At 34.0% G+C, this 18,504-nt stretch overlaps 1 protein-coding gene across 7 annotated transcripts; it reads left to right on the top strand.

Annotated features, from left to right (window-relative positions):
• Positions 1-310: 310 nt before the first annotated feature.
• On the top strand, positions 311-17,914 carry LOC117166613 (maltase A2). Of its 7 annotated transcripts, none has more exons than XM_076627789.1 (8): positions 311-449; positions 4,140-4,243; positions 5,880-6,090; positions 9,474-9,610; positions 13,688-13,881; positions 14,490-15,507; positions 16,023-16,291; positions 16,598-17,914. In XM_076627789.1, the coding sequence occupies exons 2-8, from the start codon at positions 4,142-4,144 to the stop codon at positions 16,821-16,823; spliced, it is 2,157 nt and encodes a 718-aa protein (XP_076483904.1). In that variant the 5' UTR covers positions 311-449; positions 4,140-4,141; the 3' UTR covers positions 16,824-17,914. The 7 variants fall into 7 exon arrangements, with proteins under 7 accessions (XP_076483904.1, XP_076483907.1, XP_076483905.1 ...); XM_076627790.1 differs by lacking the exon at positions 311-449 and adding an exon at positions 514-962; XM_033350722.2 differs by lacking the exon at positions 311-449 and adding an exon at positions 1,401-1,836.
• The last annotated feature ends 590 nt before the right edge of the window (positions 17,915-18,504 follow it).

Genomic DNA, 18,504 nt, shown 5'->3' on the forward strand with positions numbered 1-18,504 from the left:
TAAAATCTCTATAAATAAACATAATAAAATTGTCTTTCTTCGTATGTTTTTTAAAATAAGAAAGAAAAATAAATTTTCAATCATTAAAAAGTGTATTGAAAATTTACTACAAATTCTAATTAAGTTATCGACATATTGTCGATAATGTAGTTTCCATAGCTTTTAACCTCACCATTGACTAAGCACAGGATATTAGGACGTCGCATTAAATGAGATTACACGTCTCATATTCTGAAATACCGACGTCGAAGAAACCAGAATGCTCCTCTCGCCCTCTACAATTTATAACATCGCGTCGATTGTAATTAGTTCGTTCGAACGCGCTCGGTATATTCAAACGAAACTTTGGTTAGTGCTTGATTAAATATACTTCTGGTCACTGAATTTATTTATCTGAACGTGAATTACTATTGCATAAACAAGAACTCGTAAGCAGTAAGGACATAAGGGTAATTATTTACAAAGCGGACAACTTCACCGGTTTCAATAACCTTAAAATATATTGTCAAGGTCAATATCCTGAATAACCTTTTTTACATGTTACCGTCGTTCGACTGTACTTTCTGAGATATTCGCAAATGTTTCTATTACAGTATATTATTCAGTATAAGTTTGGTAATCGAACAATCGCTTTTTTCAATATCATGATTAAAATGCTCTGAATTTCGAATAACGATAATATAATATAGAGCTTAACATACAAATTGACCAAGACTAACTAAACTTTTGTTTGAATTAATGAATCACGTTCAAACGGAATAATTACAATCGTCGCGCCGCGGTGTTATAAATAGAACACTCTGATCATGTCCGTGGTCGGTATTTCAGAACGTGAGACACGATATCTTATAGTACTTTCATTTAATATCGCGTCTATTCTGTACTTAATCAATGGATATGGTCACAGACAAGAACCAATCGATACTGTCATGTGCGATATTATCCTCATCTAAATACTATCGGTAAATAGTAAGAAAATAAAATAAACAACGTGTATAAATGTTAACATGTTTAAAGGGGCCACGGAGGAAATTTAGAAAAATTAATATTGTTAAAATTATTCGTAATTTTAATGTCATATTATTAACAATTTATAGAATTATCTCGCTATTTAAACAATTTCTTCTCATAAACATTATTATTACATTTATCATATACAAAATGCATCACATTTATGAATTGCAAACGAAAAAATTTACAATAGCTTCTTTCCTATTCTTTAATTCTCTGGATCGATAATAATTTTCCGTATTTCTTTTACATAATTCTTTATCTATAAAGTTTATGAAATTCAAATGAACGTTCGAGTTCTAAGCTAATTTTTTAAACAATCTTACTACACCGTCGATTGTTGTTAAAACGATATAACATGGAGGTTATTGAGCTTCTAACCATCACAGTTGATACGATGAATTGCATGTATGTCATCGACAAGAGCGCAGACTCGAGGAGGGCGCGAACGTCTCGGTCAGAAAAGTGAGAGACCACGGGACTAAACGGAACGAAACGGTGTTGCTAAATATACTACGCGGAGGCACGCGATTCTCTTTACGGCTGGGGACTGCAGGATGGTCATCAACATCCGAAGCCACACACATTATCTTCGGTAGTGATTTTGTTGTCCTTGTTTCGTTGGTAGGTTTCTCGGTAGTGGAAAATCGCACACGTAGACAAAGTGAGTCGTGGCGTATCAAACGTATTGAGATACCGACCGGTCTCGAAAGAAATCTCTTGTTAGTTTTGTGATTCCTCGGGGGTGAAGATTTCTCGAGGACGGTTCTATATGTGTTTAGGTGTTCTGCCGATGCCGTCTTGTGGTAACCGGCTGTATTACAGGTAAATTAGATAAATTTGAATTTTTTGGATAATTCGTAATTCTTATCGATACAGTAGGTGACTTAGAATTACTCGTTATATTAATAATGATGTTCCAAATGATCTCGTTATTGAATGTATAGTGATGGTGATGATGATAGAAGGTGTGATTGCGCAAGTAGTTGCTTTTTTTCATATGGGAAGTGATAACTTTATGTGATTATTAGACTGCGGCTGTTTATGCATTTATAGAAAGTTTAAACGTATAAAAATATACAGGATGCTCGTAATATGCAAAAATCTATAACTATAATAAGATATATAAATATATACAATGAAATAAAAATATAATATTTGAAGAAAGTGAAACAAATTTCTTTTTAAACGTCTGTTTCTTGAAACAAGCTTCCATTACTTTAATTATTGGTATCCATGAAGATACGATAAGTTTACATATACATGCACAGTTTAACAATAGTTGATAAACGGTTTGCGTTTTCGATTGTTGCATTGTTTGTACAACATCGTAGTAGCAGCTGCAATACAAAATTATCTTCGATTTATTTGTAACTGCTATTACGTGTTCATAGAAGATGAACATAAAAGTCTTGCACGTGTATAAATATTTATTTTGTAATTAGTTCGTTACAAACTAAATTAGCACAGAATCGACGTGACTGTTGTCTCTTATTCTTAGAACTACGTTAACAAACAGGGAAAGCATAAACGTTCAAATTAACGTATCGTTTAAAGATACTACTTGACCAATTGTATCACCGAATTTCACCAGATCAAATTCGATAGATTTTTTCCCTATTTCACAATTAGTTCACTGTTATTTAACTCTATTCACTAACAGTGTTTGCATGTGTGCAATAACTCCAATAATTAGACATATTCTTTTTCCTCAAATCGATAAGAATTTATAAATATATTTTCACGACTTTTAATTTTTAAGTAATTTTATTTTATTATCTCCAGAAATTACTCGTTGCACTTAGTTTATATTACACGTAAAAGATCGTGCTTTTTATATGTAACAACCAGGTCAAGTGATGTTTGTGCAAATTCATATTTTTTACGAACTAAATAAAAAACGCAAAATCCAAATAGAGATTCGTTTCATTCTCAAATATTATCATTAAACTGCGAATTTTTATGCATATTCATTTGTTTACTAAGACAATCGTACCAGAGATTTATTTCGTCTACTAAATATTATAACTATTACACTAAATTATTATTTTATGCATTTTTATATATTACGTGCATTACGTGCATTTTTAAACCTTGAAATTTTTTCATTCATAAATCTATAATCTAACGGTAACAAACGTTTCGGTAATCCCTTTTGTCGTAGTAAAGTCAAGGTCCGCTTGAGTTCGTTAGAATCGCGATTTTTTCATCGCATTGTAAGAACTATATTAAGGCGAACTCTGGCAAAATACCACGGCAATATATTTCCACGTAACGATCTATTATGACGATAATTACAACGTAATTTCGACATTTCTTATATCTTTCCATATTACGTTTATTTAAGCACATTTTTACAAACTTAACGTTTATCATAAATGCATAATGTCCAGTAATGACCACGGCCATATTGTAATTTTTGTACGATAAACAAACTTGGTTTGAACTGAACAAGCGCTGTAATATGACATAAGAACCGGCTTGAAAGAGCGTGACAACGAAACAATGACGAATCCCGAGAATCGTTTGGACAGCCCTTCTCAACGATCCCGTTTAATGGATTAGGGGAAGAAATCGTAGCTCGGCGAACGCGTGCTTCATAGAATTTTTCGATCAATAGTCGACGCACTTTGCCAGTCGGCGCGCCGCGTGCTTCGTAAATATGACGACCGAGGTTTGCGTTTCGTTCGAGAGTATTATGTGTCATATACTTACCAGTGTGCAACTCGTACTTACACTCGCGAATACGTCCACGTAAAGATCGTATTTCATCGTAGAACGCGCAGCTGTAATTTCGTTCGTTAATCTGCGTTGGGCAGCAACTCAAGCGAACAAAAATGCCACTTGGCATTTTTTTTTATTTCCAACGTGCTTATGTAATGGTTTTAACTGGACGATAGGAGAGTACTCTTTAAACAGGATGGAATTAAGACGGGAATAAAATCGTGATGTATGAAATTGCGAGTGAAAAGAAAAGGAAAGAGAAATGAGAAATAAGACAGAAATAAACGCGAAGCGTTTCGATGTTTTATCGAAAGAACGATCTGATATGTGTATATTCACCTGCTGTTCGGCGTCGAAGATAGTTTGAGAATATAAAACAAATTAGATTTTTCTACATTCGACAGACATGAATATCCAGAAGCCTGAGGGTCTTTTGTCGGTGGTTTTACCAATTGAACTTGCGTCATCGCCGAGTTCGCGGCAGCTCATTATAAGTCAGGACCAACAGGTGTGTTCGACGCAAATAACGTAGCTTTATTCTTTCGTTCTTCTGTTTCTTTGTGTTTTCTCACGCTACATGTATATATATTTAGCTACGTTTAATAGCATGTGGTTTCCTAGACTCCTTTAACTCGCTAGATTAACATCTAAGATATAAGGTCTAGCTATTAAAATAGACACTCTGCAATTACAAGTAATTTGTACTTAACGCTTCAGTTAATCTCGGTAAGATAAGTTCACGTGCTTTGTTTTAAAAAATGTGTACGATATTTATATCGTAGTGTGATGATCTTTTATTTTAATCTTTGTTTTGTAGATGATAGGTATACGCTTAGATACCGACATTGATTTCAGATAAGCGATAGGAGTGACAAACGAGTAGTACATATCGAGTTCCAACGTAGAATATTAGTTGTTTTAAATTACATTAAAAGTCATATTTACAAGTAGTTATATGCGAAATATTTTTCGTTTAATTAACAAATTCTTTATTTGCTTGAAATTCAAGCAACATTCGAGTAAGTATTTGCTTCTAAACAAGCTTAACTTTTTCATGAACAACGTTAACTCTGTGTGCACATAAGACTAAAAAATAATAAAGGCAAGGGATAAATCCTGAAAATACGATTGCAGTAATATTTGTTGAATATACCTGACGATAATACCAGAGAATATAATAGAAACAGAGACTGATCTGATGAGTAATACGCTATATTCGTTTGTGTAATCCACAAGATGATTCTTATTGAGAGATACCATTTTCCTTTAGTTGTGGCGTATCAGACCTACGATAATATTATTACGAGCTTACCGCTTGTTCGTGGAGATGATTCCAGAAATCATGTATGTTGGCCCAGCCTAATTTAGGAAGTACAGCGTATACGATTTATGAAGAATAAATTTGAAAACCATACTGAACAGAGATCATAACAAGATATTACGTTCTACGGCAATTGGAATTGTATTTAATTGAAAATAAAATTAATCTTGAAAATTACATTTAAAATTAAAAAGGTAATATAGAGAAGTGTAACTTAAGAAGCGAGTAATATTTAGCGATAGAACTTCTCTGGAAAGTTTGGTAAATATAATGGAATTTGTGGCATTCTTCAATGATGGAAGAGAGAGAGAGAGAGGGAGAGAGGGAGAAAGAGAGAGAGAGAGGAAGTTTTTTTAATCAATTAAATTTACTAATACGATAACGTAATAATACAAATATTATTAATAGCATTCGTAATTACAATACGATGAAATTCATATATGTGTATATAATTACTATAATAATATAAAAAATATTATAATAGAATCATCGATCCATCCATTTCACTGTACAACAATAACATGCATTTAAAAATTATAAAATTACTTGTAGGCAAATATATTTAATGTGGTGTGCAAAAATCCTACTTAAACATACATACGCATGATTCGATTCGTACATATACTTTTATCGCTCATCTGGTTCATTGTTTTACCTTTTGAAATGCAGCAAATCTATGTTGCTATTTTGTTTAGAAGAAATACGGCTGTTTCGCTATTTTATCTTTCAAACGATATTATTTAAATGGTAAAAATAATCTGTGAGGAAATCTGTTGGAAAGAAAAATGACATAACGCATATCGAACGCTTGTGATTTTACCAGGAAGAAGAGGCGTCGGATTGTCCGCTTTTAACTCCTAGCCCACCGGCCACTCAACCAAACAATGCCTTGGAAATCAACACCATTTTCGCTTCCTCGGAAGGAAAACCCGTGGAATCGATTCCTCCACCAACGCTTGAAAATATTAATAAGGAGGATGGGCTTAACGAGTTCATGAATATAGTGAACAGCTCGAGTAGAGTACTGAACGATGGTAGGTTTCTATTGGTAATTGGCATATTTTCCGTGTAATCGTGCAATTAACAATATCAATCGCACGTGTTTCGTGTTTTACTATGATATTATCTGTATCGAGTTGTAATCTGTCGTATCTTAAGACTAGAATCAATTCGGGAATTTTTGACCGTTTTGGTTGTGTCCGTTTTGTGATAGACAATTTGTTAAACAAACGTTAAACATGATCTAATTCAATTATACGTAATAATTAATTTTTATTGGTAATTAACGAAGTATTTCTTTTATCAAAGTATCGAATGTACTATGAATGTGTTATGAATGTATTATAAATATACTATGGATGTAATTATATAAAAAATGAATAACTAGTCGCTTTGCATATAATTTTCTATATCTAATATCTAATTTTCTATTACGAAGAGCTTTAAATGGTTAGAATGAAAGTTTATCTTAATATAGCGTATAAGTGAAATTTTTTTTCCTTTTAACATAAAGCAAAATCTATAGATAATCTTAACGTCATAATCTATTAAAAGATACACTTATGGCTTTTTGTACGCGTAATATTTGAACAAATACATGAAAAGCCATCGAGTAACAAAGTCCAAGGACCAATATAGTTAATGAGAGAGAAGAAAGAAAGATCAGTCGTAATTCATTCGAAGTTCCAATGTCTACGGTAAATTAACGCTATTAATTTTTTTTTTTATTTATTAAAATTTACAATCAATTCTCGCATTGAGAATTTTCAGTAATTTTTCTGGCGTGGCGCAGTGGCATGGCTAATTATTTATAATAAGTTAATACTTATTATAGATGAGTATAATTTGTAAGTAAGTATTATAAATAAGTAAATATTGCTTAATTTAAATAACTAATTGAATTTAACGCTAAATGAAAAGAATAAAATTACAAAATTGCAATTTTATTTCCTTTCGTATTCGAACAGGATTATTCCTATAAAGAAACAATTAACATGTAACGTTGTGTATTATACTTAAATCGCATGACTACAATCATTGAAATAATACTGTCTTAAGCATTTTACGATTAATTTAGGCACAGTAAACGTCTAATGCTCGAATCGATAAAAAATAATATATCGCGATCGAAATTAATAAAATTGAAAGTATCGATCTACTTTGATAAATGAAAAACTTAGCTTTTAGTATTTGACGTAGTATTGGAGTAAAATGCTAGTGTCAGAGAGGAATAAAAATAGACTGATAAAACCAACGCATTCTGTCTTACCGAACTCAATATTCAAAAAATCGTTAGAAAGCACGTGGGTGGTAGATATTTTGGTTATGAAGTTCAGGCCTAGAATTTCTAATTTCGAACAGACTTCGTACAAGAATTGCGTTTGCTTCGTTTTCCAAAGTTTGAACCCTAATTTGTCGATCTGATGGATTTGATTTATTTCTCTCAACAATCACTAAATAATATTACCGCTTTCTGAAAAATCTAGGCAGCTTTCCATGTCACTTTGATTTGTATACCCATTTCTTATGTCTGTGCATTTTTCATTCTGCTGGTTGTTTCAAGTCAATCTTTACAGAATTATACGGATAATTTATCGATTTTTCAAGCCCGTTCTGTTTGTTTGTGATAGTTAGTGTAATAAAATCGCTTATGCCATTTAATAACTTTGGACAGAGTATCCAGTTTAATCAAAGATACGCGGCCTTCTTTGAACGTTTTTATGGTTTCAGAAATATTGCCGGAGATTAGATATAGCAATTTCTACGAAATAAATGCGCATTATACGTCGTATATCGTGTACGTTTAATTCGTCGAAATATCTTTTAAGTACATATATTTATTCCTCGCTGTTGTTTAAAAAAAGATGATCTTCGTCTAAACGTTCCCCGCCAATTAGGGTTGATGATGATGTTTCTGTCTTTTTAATTTCTACACGGTAATACTATTATCATGGAAAGATCAAGTTACGTTGAGAAAATTATAATTCTCGCCTCTTGTCGCTTTTTTCACTATAAATACTCTAATCAATCGTTTACAACGTAATATCGTCCAATTACTCGGTACTAGAAAAGTCCAATGAAAAATATTAGAAATTTTAAGCAAATATATGTTTTGTTCTTTGGCTTCTTAATATATTCGCAGCTTTTGTTCTTGCCAGTAAAAACATACGATTATTTCGAACAAAATTAACGTTCACTTTTATCCACATAGAGTCACGATTTTATATTACTTCACTTTTATTATTTTCATCTCACTGTAATTATCAACTATGTAGTAATATATTTAACTACACACTATTCGTCGGTAGCTGTTTCGTCGAAGAACAAATTTCGTTCGATTCTCGTAAAAAGAAGAAAACACTTGCACTTTGCACTAGAAGCAAAAATCACGAATCCTATGCTACCCGACTATGGAGAAAGGCAATATGTTTTAAATGGTGAATTTCTGGCAAATCGATATATCCTTTACAGTTTCAGCCGTCGACACTTCAAAACCAGCGATTCTCGATATTTTATACTTCACGTACTTTCTGCATACTTGTACAAGAATGGCATAGATAGATAGAACTATAGTCACAGGGAACAATGGGAATAAAATAAAACATCAAACACTACTCGTATGTATATACGCATTAAATTACGCCTGTTTAAATCACATACATTCGTAAATAGAAAAATAATATAAACATTTAAGAAATCTTATAAAATTATAAAAGGTTTAATAAGCAGCTAATACAACGATTGCAACGTACTTTCAAAACATTTCCCGCGTGTCTCTGGTTGAAAACCTGTCTTAAACGATACTACTTGACAATATATATATATATATATCGATATATATATATATATATATATATCGATTTCTTTGTATCAATTACGTCACTAATTTTTTCTAACGCAATACAATATTACACCTTGGCCACGTCTTTGCACTATCAGGACGCACATCGTTCACGACTAGTGAAACGTAGAAAATACTCGTTTCACGCTTTTCCGCGGTTACCGTCTAGTGAAATTGAACAAAATCATTGCCGGCTCTCCCCTATCAAGCAACGCGAAACGCGTAAGTACTTAGATGCTTGTCACTCTCGAGGATCTTATATAATGGCCCCGTTGATATACACGGCACTTAAGCCGACGATAAAATGTCTTTAACGGGATCCGGTTTCAATTGAAGCGATAAATTAATCGTAACGAAGTCTGGCCGTAACAATAGCCGAGAATCGACGCGTGCTTTGACGTCGATTCTGTCTGGTCGATGAACAGCGATCGTTGATGATTGGATCATCTCAGACAATTACGAAACTCAAAGCCGCGAAGCTTTTCAATTTCGATACGCGATCCAAGTGTAGCGCGCGCGATCGGTCGACGAAAGACAATTTTTTTTTTTTTTTTGAACATCGTGAATCAATTGCAGAACCAAGTTCGCGGGATCCGATGGTGGAATCGACGACCAGCGGAAGCAGCAGCGACACAAACGAACCCGTTTGTGCACAGCTATTGACGCAATTGAACACAGCCTATCAACATCTTGCACCCGATGCTCAAGCACTGGTAAGCAGCGTTTTATGGAAATTTACTTATTCATGAAAATTTTTTGCAGCGTCCGTGAGAGACAGTGTATCGCGAGATGAACTTGACAGAACAGATACAGCGCGTTCGTGAAAAAGCGTAGGCGTTGTTATTCTTGTCCAATTGTCCAGAGTCTAGACGTTACGTGTCTGTAACACCTAAAATGGATATTTACATACGGTGTATACGTGCCTTTCAGTGAATTAGAAATTGTTTATTTAAGAAATTATATTATTATCGTAATATCGTTATTTACTTAAAGAATCATACTATCGATATCGTTGTTTACATTTACGAAGATGTATTAATAGTATTGTTTAAGTTTAAGAATAGATGTTGGAACATCTTTGCACAATTTCAGGTTTGATTTTGTCAAATTTGATACTGTATACCAGTGTTAGTACGATATACTTATTTCGCTATGTTTGTTCTATCAGCGATACCACTGTTGACATACATATAATACGTACAATAATTATCTACGATATTTTCTTTTTCTTTCTAACTCTCTGTTAGTTCGGCGAATACCTTTCTTTCATATCAGTACGTGCTTTAATAATTGTTCTCGATTTATGAAAAAGTATTTCATAACAGCTATATTGGTGTATTATATGATATTTATATTTTCGAATTTCCATTGACGGCAAGCAAGTTCGTTACTGAAAGGATTTATTGAAGTACCTCGCGTATCGCTCGGTACACGGAAAGATGAACGTGATGAAATGCAACGTCGAGCCAGCAGAGAGTTAATTATATTACCGCAATACATATACGTTGCGACCGACTGTGTACTCTTACGCTTTTTGCATATTTATGGATTGCACAGTGTAATAAATCGTTATGTTTCTTTACATCCTCACTGTGAATAATTTGGATAGCGTAAGTGCGTTATCTAATAAAAAATCCTCGATAAAAATCGTGCGAAATCATCGTTACTGGCTTATTGTCATTTGTAAGGTCCACGTAATAACGTCTAACAAGAGAATTGCGTACGATTGTTCGTCATTTGGTAACTTTTATGACTTTGTTTATTCGCTTTTGTGCAATGCACGCTTTGTTTTGGCCACGGCCGATCACCTGTTCTATCTTTGTTCTAATTATGCCAAGTTCAATTTCATATGCGCGTCTCGTACTTTTATTTTATTTTTGGTACACGTCGCTGTATTTGTCTTCACCTCACCGGCTCGTAATTAAACACTCTTTCATTCATCGATTGCAACTTCTGTTCCATTCACCGTACAAATATTATTAGAAGATCAATAATTTTTGATCGTCGTATCGTATATCAATAGAGATCGTGAGATTATCATGAGATCATGGGATTATCAGTGAGTTGTTATACATATGAATTGATAAAGAAATTTTAAGATATCTTAATATCGCATGTTATAATAAAAAGATTCTAATAGCTGTCACATTTATCCCTCAAAATCCAATTTGTTATGTATATATATATGTGTGTGTGTGAAGATTTACAAGAGTCTTTAAATATCCATTCCTTGTACGAGCAACTGTCTTGTGAATGACAAATACGAAAGTTTGCTTTGTATGAAATATATATGCGGTTTTTCTATTTTTTCTTTAAACGAGACACATAAAAAATGTATAAGAGCATCGCAGAATATTACATAGAAAATTTTTCTTTCTCATTTGAAATTTTTCATGGATTTTGATTCTCCTTATGCATGCTAAGCTTCCTAAGCTAATCAACTGCGCATTTTAAAATAATCGTTCGCCTCTCGTTATATGCACACATAAACACATTTTTTGTTTAACTAACCGAGTACCGTTACCATAAGGATTACTTTAAAAGCTTAAGAATTCTAAGTGCTCCACTATGTTACGTAGTATCTTCTACGTAGTATCATTTCTAGTCGCGCCACTATTTTATTTATCAAAAGTTTAATTTTCATAATACAACGAAATACCCAGTCGAGAAAAAGATTATTGAAGGACAACGATACGAATGAATAAATAAAGGAGAAACTGTGATACACGTAAAAAGGTGTAAATTTTGAACCTTACTAAATTGTTTGGCTTCCGCGGTAGGATTATGATTATGGATACCATAAGCGACAGAGTGTATAGTTGGTGAAAACGATACCGTAAGCCCTTTAATGAACTTTTAAGCGATGTGAAAATTGACACTCTTCTTTACTGAATGGTCGATATCGAGCGTCTCGCGCAAAAGGGAAATTAACCTATTTAGGTCTTTTTCATTCAAGCTCACCCTTCTATGTGTATCTTCTTTTCACGCTTCATTTAATCGAATATTTATACGGTGTTTATAACAATAGTATACCTGGTTTATTGACTTATTCTTTTTATAGGATCCTCTATGGTTCTTATGAAATTGTTATAGAAACATTTATGACGTTGTAAGAATTTATAGGCAAGCGGAAAATCTACCGTGAAAATGAAAAATAACGCACTCTCCAGGTGTTGCATAAAGCATTTAGATTATGTAATTTCTCAGAAAATATCGTATATTTAACCACTGTCGCTGGTCGCTGGTCGCTTGATCCGCGTTTATATATCAGAGTATCGCAAATATTAAAAAATATTGTCTTTAAAAAGGAACTTTGTCAGGATTTCGTACATGACGGATTTTGCTATAATTTCGTACTAATTGAGATTCTATTTATCAGATAATTTCATATTTTCTCTTTGAATATCGACGTGCAAGTTTTGTATTCGGCATACTTTGGTCAATTTGGCACATAAAAACACTGGTTTGCCAAACGTTGTTAACGCAATACGTTTGTCGCAATATGTCCATTTGCGTTCGATAAATCTTTACTACGGAAAAAGAAAGTGTATATCGTATGAAAAATACGTACGATATCTCTATCGGTGTATGTCGACGCGTAATAATTCAGCCCGATGCTAGCAAAATTCTAAGATTCCATCGATTAGTGTCATACATGTAATTGTTTGAGACATTGTTGACACATTAATTGTCCCATTTCCGACTGAAAACCAATTCATCAAGACATTGCATTAGCTCTGGCACGTCTAATATATTCAAAGACTCGCTATTATAGAAACAAACTATTTAAAGAACCTATGATATACTCCTTGGAGTAATCGAAAATTTAGGATCCTTGACATTGTCATATGATGTTAGATAAGTTTGGCATACGCAACGTCTTCGCGTTATGAATACTAGGAACCGCAGAAGATTCACACATACGGAACAGCGTTTGCAATAAATAAATTGCACGCTTTTAGCAACGTAAAAGCTTTTTACGAAAAATTCAAGATCATAATCGATTTCAATGGAATTACGATATCTAAGCTATATCAACATTACGTTTTAATTAGCGATATGAAAGATCCTTTTAGAAATTCGTACGCAATATTTACGAAACGTCAATCAAATCTGTATTTTCCTTTTTTTCTGCACAACATTCATACAAGATCATAATCGATTTCAATGGAATTACGATATCTAAGCTATATCAACATTACGTTTTAATTATCGATATAAAAGATCTTTAAATCCTTTTAGAAAGTCGTACGCAATATTTACGAAACGCCAATCAAATCTGTATTTCCCTTTTTTTTTTCTGTACAACATTCGCGTCGCAAGCGATTTCTACTCGGAAACAGCTCGATCAAGGTACAAATATTGCAAAGTAATAATTAAAAGCTACGTGTTTTATTTTTATATGTACGTGTTCGCCAATGTTATCGTTCGAACCAAACATACGTATCGCTTCCCTCGACGTCAATAGTAATTCTGAAATTTATGCTCCGGTGAATGGCAAATCTAAAACAAAGAGACTGACGATACGAATATACAAAACATTGAAAATACTTCAGAATGGCCCAGATCGTTGCCCTGGCACGATGCTAGTTGCATTTCGATATCGATGTACAATCACGCTAATGGCGATGTTACAGCCAACCAAAACAGAACTGGTATCGCTCTGTTGGTCAATTTGGTCGTTTGGTCGTGGTGGAGGGAATCGTGATGAACTACCTGTGTCTATCCCATGTCACTAATCGCTTGCCTGCTTTCTAACACCCTTAAGAACCTAGACTGTAACTGTTTAGTTTTACAATCAGGAGAATGGAGGAAAACCACCATTGGTCGGGATACAGCTGATGGTACCGAAGCCGTCGAAGGATTATCGCTTCATGAAATGGAACTGGCCACTCATACGGAAAACATGCTTCTGGTCTCTGATGTCGGTGCTGGCTGCATGCGTAGCGCTCGTCATTGGTGTAATCGTCACGATGCCGAAGAAGTACGTATGTATACATATATGTACATACATATACGAAGAACAGGAGGCAAAAATATGACAAGACCGTTTCTCTTAATTAGCGAAATACCGCGACTATTTTTTTCTCGAATTTTTTAAGACTGAACTGTTGTAATTTGTTAAAGGAAGGTTTGTTTTCATTTCATTCCTTTTAATATTCATTCTCTTCTTAATTCTTATCTATAAATTTCTAATCAGTTCTAGTTAGTTAGTTAGTTAAATATTGAAAGTAGCTTTTTATTCGTGCAAACGTTTGTTTGAAACTTCTGTCGAATTCAAAGATGCAAATTTTTTTTAAATGGCTGGAAATTCTATGAAGTTTTGTAGACGATTAAGGATATGTTTAATATTATAACTATAGTAACAGCGTATTTCGATTGTCAATAACCGAGGACGAAAAATATTTTTTATCCAGACTAAGAAATATGTATACATATGTATGTATGTAGCACGCATTTTCTACTTGTCCACTTCTGCATGAATATAGTTCTCGATACTCGATTGTTTCATTTATTCGCGAACTTACTATTTTACTAAAAAGTTAGATGATCAGAGTAATCAGAGTAAAAGATCGTTTTATATTTCCACAGGTGCGACCCTCCAGTTCAATGGTGGCAAGGTAGCGTCTTCTACGAAATATTCCCCGCATCATTTCAAGATTCCTCGAAAGGAGGTGACGGTATCGGGGATCTTCGAGGCATAACGATGCGTTTGGACTATTTAAAGAAATTAGGCGTACGTGGGATCCGCTTAAATTCGATCTTCCCAGCAGCACACTATCCTGAATATTATACAAACATCGAGAACCTGACAGACCTGAATAAAGAATTAGGAACGTTGGATGATTTCGCCGTGCTTGTGCACGAGACTCATCGTCGAAACATGAGCCTCGTTCTAGATCTGCCATTGTATCCCTTTGTAAAGTCTTTGTATAACGAAACTGTGCCCTCTGAGAAGCCGAATAAAACAGACAAAGCCGTACGTGAGAGAAGAGACGTTACCGAAACGACGATTCTGCAGGAGGTAACACCGACGACACCTTCCATGTCGCTGCAAGCGATTCGCGAAGCACTGTCCTCGGTGCCACCTTCTCTGGATACCCCGCAGCGTGATCCTCTCACGTCCAAACACGTGAACAACGTGTTAGAGAACGGCAACGTGACAGGGGCTATAAAAATTTGGTTGCAAAGGGGAGTCGATGGGTTTTACTTGAAAGGACTGGAACATTACGTGGACGAAGGTTCCTTTGCCAGCAGCTTGAAACACTGGAAGTCCATCGTAGGCTCTGAGAGAATACTTATTTGTCACGTGGATGCTTTGAACGCTGCCAAATTGGTTGCAGCGAAAAACTCTATTTTAATGAATATGGATCTTGTGGATGTTACGTTGCGCGTGGCGAATGGCACGAAAGAGATCAAGCGCCAAGTAGAGCATATTACAAAAGGTGTGTTGTTTAAAAAGCCGGGTTATCCTTGGATACACTGGTCCATAGGCGGCGTGGACTTGAAACGAATAGCCTCTACCATTAACGTGAAGAATGCTACCCATGCTATGACTTTGTTAGGGATGATGCTTCCGGGAACGTCCAGTATATTCTATGGTGACGAGGTATAAATTTAGATATAATATGAGTGTAGTATCTGTAATATATACCGATAAGATGTTTTAAGAAGTCCGGGAACTCGGAGAAGCGTATATTATTTCTTAAAAATAACTAAATATATAAAAAAAACTATAAGGGATAAGTCTCATTTTCGTTGCTTATGGAACAATTTTACAAATATGTTGTCGCGTAATCTTACGTCATGAAACTTGTACTTTCACTGACGATTAAACATAAACTTTCTTCACACTCTTGATAATTGAAAAGATATTTTCTGTCGTAATATGAAAATATCGAAAATATGAAAATTTGACTTGTCTTAGCATTCGTATCTTTTGCGTCATTTAGCAGGTTCTTTCTGTTCTTAGCTATTTTACATCGACTTCTTTTGTTTTTTAATTATAAAACGACATTAAAATCAATCGTACTTTTTTCTCTGTGATCTTTGTACAATATGATAATGTTTGATAATCTTGGACGATTTTAAACGACGATTTTTACAAATCTGATTAATGTTCAGATAGGTATGTTGGACTGTGAATGCAAAGATCATAAGGATCTTGCTCACGTGCACAACTTAGCTCCTATGTATTGGGAGGACATCGGCGGTTCTGAGATTAAGTTTACATCCGGCGGTGTCACGGCTTGGCTTCCGGAATCTAGGAAACCATTGGAGACTAGCTTGACTGGAACCATCGCTAAAATGGCTTCTCTCAGATCGGAAACTACGCCAATCTATGTTAAAGCGGTGCTAAAGGAGAATCAGGTGCTGGCAAACTGTAATATTAGGTAAAATTAATTTTATAATCAAGGTTTTAATGTAATTTTTCAAATTTTATGTCTTATATTCGAGTCAGTTGAATGTCGTTGAGTTTGTTTCTTTTATTTTGTCTATATTATTTATAAAAAATGATTTTCTACGTGATTTTTTGATAAAGTTGTTCAGGAAATTTCAACAAGCACCGAAATTTACAATGTATTTTTTAACTATAATTTTACTTAATTTTATATTTTATTATAATTTTACATTTTAATTTACAATATAATAATCGTTCGTAAACAAATTTTCTAATGTAAAATTCTTTCTTCTCACAGGTATGCAGAAGATGAAATGATCGTGGTAGAACGATGGTATCCACGACGAAACTCTTACGTGTTTTTAGCGAACCTGGGCAACCAAACGCAAACAAAGGATTTATCCTTCCTTTATTACGGTGGTCATGTGGTAGTCGGCCCATCGTATAGATTAAGCAAAGACGTATATTTCAAAGAACTTATCATACCTCCGGGAGAAGCTTTCGTTATAAAGCTTGATAAATGAAGATTTGTTACTGAATTAAAAATCAATGCAGCGTTCATTTTATATGTACGATCAAGATTTTAGCATCTTTGATTAATATGGTCAGCGTGAATTTGTGATATTTTATTTGAAGGACATCGTTGACGTTGCGAACGTTGTACAACGAATGTTTAGATATGTTTAGAAAGTTCCTATTAATAAATAAATCGATTAGGAACCACAGTGTCCAACAAAGGAAGAACGATTTGGCGAAAAAATAAATGGGGTATATATGGTGTGGAAAGGAAGAAGAAAAAGAGAAGTTTGTACGGTCTCAACAATTACATATACATACACGGGTAAAATGTGCTTAGACACAAAATCAAAAGCTCACGATAAAAATCAAATCCTATATTGTTAACTTTAATCTGGTTGGTGATAATGAAGAAGCACAACGAAACGATTGCGCATTTCACATTCCAAAAAAAGACAAATCATTTCACGTTTGCCTGTGTTCATTTTAATGATCAACGTCTAGGACGAGATTACTTCGCTGATTTGTATATCTTTTAATCATTTTGATAATAAAGCCAAAGATGCTTGCGGTTCGATTGATTATATTCTCAGTCATAAGGCGAATTCGATATTAAAGTTGATATACTTCATAACTTACAGATTACAGGAAATTTATTCGTGTCACTGGGTACGATTTTAAATTTTTAGATCGATCTAAAATATAGCTAATATTTTTATATAACGAATTTTATCGCGTGTAAAGAATTGTTCGCAATGTGTAATTTTCACTTCTTTTATAATCATTTTGGTACTAATCGAGTGATATTTTATCGATACGTAAATTTAAACGGTGCTGACGCAGAAACAATCCTTTTTGTATTCTTATTCGATATTATGTGACACGTCATGTGTTCTCGTGACATGAATTTTATAAGTTACGCGTGACTTTATGTAAACGTATAATTCGATCGAAATTTCGTAATAGTATGTATTATGAAGGAAATACAATATTTGTTATCTATAGTGTATCCTATGTATTCAAATTTTTACTTTAACAAAGTTCGATTTTGATGTGGATATTAATATTCGAAAATAAAATAGAAAATTTTATCTCATAATTTTTTAATTTTGCTAATTAATTTATTTTCCAATTGTAACAATAGTGAAATTAATAAAAAATGTACATTTGAAATGTTGAACTACAGTCGAGTTCATTTGTATTGAGCGCCATTTATATTGAGCGCCACCTGTATGGAGCGCCACTTGTACTGAGCCTTTCTCGCTAGTGCTCGCTTTTGCTACCTGTTTCTATATAAGCGATTTCCAAACAACAGTTCAGTGAAGCGTTCCTTCGAGCTACACCGCGGAGCCACAAACGGAGTTCTTAGTAACTTTTCATGCTCTGAGGAAAGTCCCTGGACCGTGGGCAGAAAGTGCCGTAGCGCTATCTGCTGCTAGCCTCCTGTCGTCTTTCTCGTCTTAGGGATAGGAAGCTTCGGCAGATCCTTTCGAGTTAGGACGGGAGTGTATTGGTCAAATAAAAGTAATGTGGTTAGAGACGAAAATTCTATAATTCCTAGAATTATAGAATCCGTGTCCAACTAAACAGGGCTCATAACGAAGGAAAGCTTCCTTTTTTTCACTTTTTTTTCTTTATAATATTTAAATTATTTAACCAGTTAGTTGTTGCGATCTCTTTGAAAATTTT

Source organism: Bombus vancouverensis, chromosome 2 (assembly GCF_051014615.1).
Source record: "Bombus vancouverensis nearcticus chromosome 2, iyBomVanc1_principal, whole genome shotgun sequence".
NCBI classification, from domain to species: domain Eukaryota; kingdom Metazoa; phylum Arthropoda; class Insecta; order Hymenoptera; family Apidae; genus Bombus; species Bombus vancouverensis.